Source organism: Lepidochelys olivacea, assembly GCF_965140295.1.
Source record: "Lepidochelys olivacea isolate rLepOli2 genome assembly, chromosome: 4".
NCBI classification, from domain to species: Eukaryota; Metazoa; Chordata; order Testudines; family Cheloniidae; genus Lepidochelys; species Lepidochelys olivacea.
In genome coordinates, this window is record NC_140414.1 from 62,723,494 (window position 1) to 62,729,493 (window position 6,000).

The 6,000-nt window shown below is 45.1% G+C and overlaps 1 protein-coding gene across 2 annotated transcripts in view; it reads left to right on the forward strand.

Annotated features, from left to right (window-relative positions):
• The window catches only part of ARHGAP10 (Rho GTPase activating protein 10), a 242,359-nt gene extending 237,103 nt beyond the window's left edge, over nt 1-5,256 (forward strand). The window contains exon 23 of one of the 2 annotated variants that reach the window (XM_084625524.1): nt 4,394-5,256. In XM_084625524.1, the coding sequence (XP_084481650.1) occupies nt 4,394-4,482 (89 nt within the window). In that variant the 3' untranslated portion in view covers nt 4,483-5,256. The remainder of the gene's footprint in view (nt 1-4,393) is intronic. The other variant, XM_084625525.1, reaches the window with a different exon arrangement.
• Nucleotides 5,257-6,000: the final 744 nt, after the last annotated feature.

A 6,000-nucleotide genomic window follows, 5' to 3' on the forward strand; every position in this document is an offset into this window, starting at 1 on the left:
GTATCTGTCCTGTCTCTGCGCTGTGCTCCAGAAGCAGCCAGCAGGTCCGGCTCGTAGGCAGGGGGGAAGAGAGTCAGGGGGCTCTGCGCGCTGCCCCCGCCCTAGCACCAACTTTGCACCCCCATTGGCCGATAACCAAGGCCAATGGTTGCTGCAGAGGTGGTCCCTGTGGTGAGAGCAGCGCACAGAGGCTCTTGGCCCCCTCACCTAGGATCTGGACCTGCTGGCCACTTTTGGGGCGCACTGCCTTAGTCTCGCTGTGCCGCTGACCAGGAGCTGCCCAAGGTAAGCCCACATTCCAAATCCCTCAGCCCCACCCCTGAGCCTGGAGCCCCCTCCTGCACCCCAAACCCCTCATCCCTGGCCCCACCCCAGAGCCCATCCTCAGACCCCCCCAACCTGGAGCCCACTCCTGCACCCAAACCCCTCATCCCTGACCCCACCCCAGAACTCTCATCCCCTCCCACACCCCAACCTCCTGCCCCAGCCAGGAGCCCCCTCCTGCACCCTGAACTCTTCATTTCTGGCCCCACCCTGGAGCCCGCAACCCCAGTTAGAGCCCTCATCCCCTCCCGCACCCCAGCCCAGTGAAAGTGAGTGAGAGTGGGGGAGAGCGAGCCACCAAGGGAGGAGGAATGTAATGAGTGGGGCCTTGGGGAAGGGGTGGGTGGGGCAGAGGGCGTGGCCTCAAAAAGGGGGAAGGGCTAGGGTGTTTGGTTTTGTGCAATTAGAAAGTTGGCAAACCTATTTGCAATTAGAAGTAACACCATCTATTTAGCTTACCTAGGTAAAACTGGTAATATTGTTTCTGTGGCACTCCTTAGACCTTCACCCTGGAACCTCTCTCCAAGTTTGTCTCCACTATGAGGTAATGAGGGCAAATTCAGGTACTGCAGTGGGTTTCTCAGCTGGTATTCCCACTGGCCCAGGAGGTGATAGCTTTTGAGAATTAGTCTTCGATCAGCAATGTGGTGCAGTCTTTCCAGGCCATGGTTAATGTCGCTGTGTCATAGTTCATTTTAATTTCTTTGCCCTGTATTTTTTGAACTACAAATACTGTCCCTTCCTGTCCCAGGGCAACATAAAACATAACTCCTGTGGGATGCTTGGTCCAGTGATGAGTAGTTTTGAGGCCCCGTGCATAGTCTCTGCAGCAAGGTATTTTTAATAGAGGCAGATTTGAGAAAGTGCTAAGAACTGTAATCATGGTTGATTGAGAAGAAATGACAGAAGGGGGACACCAAAGAGCTGCTCCTGAGCTGGAGATTTTCCTGAAAAATTGGAGCTGAACAACTTGGATTTAAAGAGAACTTTAATGGCACTGTGTATGATCCAGAGCAACTGAGTCTGGTGAGATTGTTAGTGAATGTGTTTGTACAATACATTTAGGAAAAAGATGAATGGAGAAAACGGAGACATCAAAGCAGGTTAAAATTAGGGCCTACTAGTCTGGGCACAGTTTATAAATCTGGATCAACATCAGTGTGGTGATCTCACCATTATACTTACTTTGTCCTTTTCTTTAATCTTCACAGCACCCCTGTGAATTTTATCTTCATGAAAGTGACATACCAATAATTCTGCCTGAGCCAGGTGTAATGCAGATGGATGGTATGCAAACTTCCCAAACACAGAGCTCTCTTGCACCTCGCTACTGATCCTGTAATATCCCTGCTGTTCCATTTCTGGTTTCCTTGGGGTGAAAATGATATTGTTCACTCAAAAATCCCATTTTTAAATGATGGGGTCCGGGGGTTACATCCTAAAGTGCTGTATTGGTTATTTCACACTAAAATCTAAACAACAGTTATTCATAAAGTGGCTTCTAAAATTAACTGCTAGTGCTGCCAATCCAGTGATCTCATGTGGCTCAGCTAAGATCTCCTCTTCTGCAACAGTTTTAGGTCTTCAGCCTGTCAGGTGTCCTCAACTCCCAAGTGACTTCAACTCTTTGAATTTGATCTGACTGTATATGTACCCTAATTTGGGGTTGTTAAACTGGGCCTTTGAATTGTATACACTGTATGTCTGACCCCCCCATCCCTCACCCCTGTTGTGTCTATATATTGATTTGCCCAAAATATATTTTAGACTTTGAATTCCAAATTGCAAGGAAGAGTTTCACATTTATAGTTTTTTCTTTGTTTCTGTCCTGAGTTCATGTTCCTTTTTGATAAAAGTGAGTTCTGACTTTCACTCGCCAGTCTTGCGGTTGTGTCCCCCTCAGGAGGAGGGCCGGGTTGTCTCAGCAGTGTGAGTGTTTGCTCACTGTGGTTGAGCCATACTGGGGTGACGAAACTTTTGGAGGGAGGCTCCGTGGTGGTGTCAGGGTTGCATTTATAAGTGAGTGCGCGCGTAGGCTGTAGTCATGGAATGAAAGTGGCAAAGGGCGGGCGGGCATGCTAATTATTAATAGTAATGTAAGTTACTATGTGTGGAGAGATTTAAAAAGGTACTTGTCTATGCACTATTTTTCCTTTGGTAAATTTTAAATGAAAATCTTCCATTACAAAATGTGCTGCCAGATTACTGCTATAACTGTTAAAGCATCATTTTAAAATCTGAAGGCAGTTCTGCTCTCTACATTTTTAAAGTCCTCTTCACACTACAGTCTTTATTTTGACAGCACTTGCCAGAGCAGTGAATAGTATTCACCTTGGGACAGAGGAAAAGAACGTGCACATCGTACATTTTTCAGAAGTACACACGTGCCATTTTTAAGTGACTAAGGAACCTAAGTTTCATTGAAAGTCAAGGAACCTAAGTGTCTCCTGGCACACCTACACTACAATAAAACACCCGCAGCTGGCCCATGTGAACTTGTGGGCTGCGGGTCTATAAAATTGCAATGTCGATGTTCAGGCTTGGACTGGAACCTGGGCTCTGGTACCCTCTGATGCCCAGGGTGCCAGAGTTCTAGCCTGAGCCCAAATGTCTACATGGCAGTTTTATAGCCCTGCAATCCAAGCCCCATGAGCCAAAGTCACCTGACTTGCGTCTAGCCCCCCCCCCCCCACACTTCACATGCCTTAAACCTCTTGCAGTAAAACCTGATCTGACTTCCCCCACAGCTCCAAGCTTCCAAACTCACCCCCTACACCCAGGACAAGTTTTTGGTCTTGCCCTGTTCTCAACTGCTAAAACTTCCCCTACTGTGCTTGGCAAGAACTGTAACCGCTCCGCACTAAGCTTTTAAACACTGCTATAATCCCTGTTAAGAGTCAAGATCTAACCTTCCTCCTGATATGGTGCCCTGCAAGCACTTTCACTTTGTATCCTTCCCAGACCTTCCTTTCAAACCCCTTCACCATGTCCTGATCTCCTAGGCTGACCACAAAAAATGCCCAATCTTCCTGCAACCAACCAACCCAACCAGATTTGGCTCTCATGCTCAACCATGGCCTCTGGCACAGAGTTTCTCGAATACAGCCACTGGCTGCATGCGGTCACCAGGGGCTTTTCATGCGGCCACAGACTCCTTAGCAGTGACTGGGGGTGGGGGGAAGCAGCAGAGAGACAAACAGGCAGCCAGTTTGAGTTCCCCACCTTCCCAGGGGCAGTCGGGTTCAGGCTTTGGCTCTTGGGTGGTGGACTCTGTCCTCTGGCCCCAGCCCCAGGCTCTCCACCCCATCACCCCGGACCTCCGCTGCTTCCTTAACCACCTCCCCATCCAGGGCTTAATTTGCCCTTTGGCTTACCAGAGCCGAGTAAGTCTGTTGTGAAAAGTGGTATTTGTATGTTTGTTAATATCACTTTTCACTGTCTTCTACCTATCAAGTCTGCTGCTGTGAAAAGTGATATTAACAAACGTACAGGAATCACATTTCACAGAAGCAGACTTACTAGCTAGCAAGTCATTAAAAAAGCAACCAAACAAGCAAAAAAAAACCAACCCCCCCAAACAAACGCCCCCAAATAAAATAAAAGACAAGAACATGCAAAGCACCTTATGTGTTTCTATTCTGTTTAGATCCAGTAAAGAATAGAGACAACTGTATATTATTTTTATTATTAGGTTGCAAAAAACCCTCTGTAAATAAATTACACTGATTTGGACCTGTATATGTGCATATTTATTTGTTTTTCCTAAAGGTAATTAAGTATTTTAGGAAAAATTGACACTAGCAAGAGTTGGTGGCTGCGCTCCGAGGTCACCACAATTTTCGTTATGAGAACCCCTGCGAGTCTGGCGTGTCCTAACTCCTAGGTGGCACATACCAATATTTAAATGAGTTAATCAGAACCCTCCTCCTTTCCTAGCTATGGTCTCCACACTGGTCTGTGCAAAAGGTTTAATGCTTTGCTGTGCTTTTTTCAGGAAGATACAAGTTGAAGCTGCAAGTTTAATAGAAATACAGTGGAGACTAATAAAACCTTTTTCTTCCTTCTGTAGTGCAATTTTCCAGAGAACCAGGATGGCTTGAAGGAACTCTAAATGGCAGGAGAGGACTTATTCCACAAAACTATGTTCAGTTTCTTTAGCTCTCTGCATTTAACGCCCAGAAGGTGTACATGGTATCCATGGATTTTTGTTGGTCACTTCTCTGCTTTGATGACTGCTTTTAATCAAGGAAGAGCTAGACAATGGGATGAAGAGTTTAATCTGTATAAAGACAAAATGTTGCCAAATAGGAATTGCAGAGATGTGATGTGTAAGGTGTTTTTTTTTAGGGTGGGGGATGGGAGGGGCTGGAGGGGTAGTTTAATTTTATGAACAGGGTTTTACATGTGCAAAGCACAACAGCAATCTGTTTGCAGGATAACCAGAATTTTAAGTTAGATATGTGCTTGAACTCAGACTCCGCTGCCATTTGGAGAAAAGTTTAAAAGTATTTACATTGTCCTGGTGCTGATTAAATTGAAATTTGAAAACTGTATTTATATCCACCATTAAATGTTGGCAATCCTCTATTTTTCTGGTTCTGAAATGTTATTGGGCAAAGAGGCTCTTATGCTGAAGGCAAAGTAATATTCTGAAAGGGGAGGGGAAGTAGCTGGATCAGATTTATCAGATAAATAAAACCCACAGAGAGGGGGAACATGGATTTTCAAGTGTCTTCAAAATGCAGATGCCTTTATGCAATGTGTATAGCTTCATTTATATTATTTTCAAGACAGGACCCATTAACGTTATTACAGGCTCCAGTACCTCCTGGTTCCATATTGTGCAATTTTCAAAGTACAGGTTTGTCATCCAAAAAAAAAAAAAAAAATCACCGTAAATTAAATGTTGTTTACTATTTGTCTATCTCTCATGTTGTTGGAGAATGATTTGCTCTGTTTCTATAAATCAGTAACTGAAATAAACTTCTCTTAGTTACTGGAAGGTGTGTGTGCAGAATCAGTAAAGAGGAAGGCACTGCTGATTCAGAACAGCTATGAGTTAGGGAGAACATTCCCCACAGCAAACAACTTACTTACTGATTTCATTAACATCTGCTAAATACAACTACAGGGTAACATGCTGCATTGAGTCTGAAGGACGAGCTCATTGCACACAAGAGTTCTCCCTGTGGGCCACCCTTCCATCCCTTGCTATTGCAGGCACTCTGCACCACACACACACCATTCTGCCTCCATGCCAGAAGTTCTGTGTCCCTCTTCTCCCCTTAGCAGGGGCCCCTATTCTCACCCTGCCATGTTACTAGATATGTTTCAGGATGTAAGGTCAGATTCTGAACCATTAAAAGTCAAGGAGGGTTTTACCACTGACTTCAAAGAACATAGAATCAAGCCTTATTCGTCCTACAGGGCCTGTGCAGCCCATAGTTATACTGAGTAGTAGCTAGTTTTACTGAATAGTATCTTACTCCTCAAGTAGCCCCATTTTGAGCAATAAGGTACTCATCAGTGTGCCTGGGAAAGGTATCAGAATCTAGGCCAATAGTGAACTGTATATCTCACAATTCTGTGCCGCATGATAAAAATACGATGAAAGGTAGTTACCATTGTGCTGAGTGCAATTTGTCTTCTCTCTTTCCCCTCTTGTTTAAAAAAATG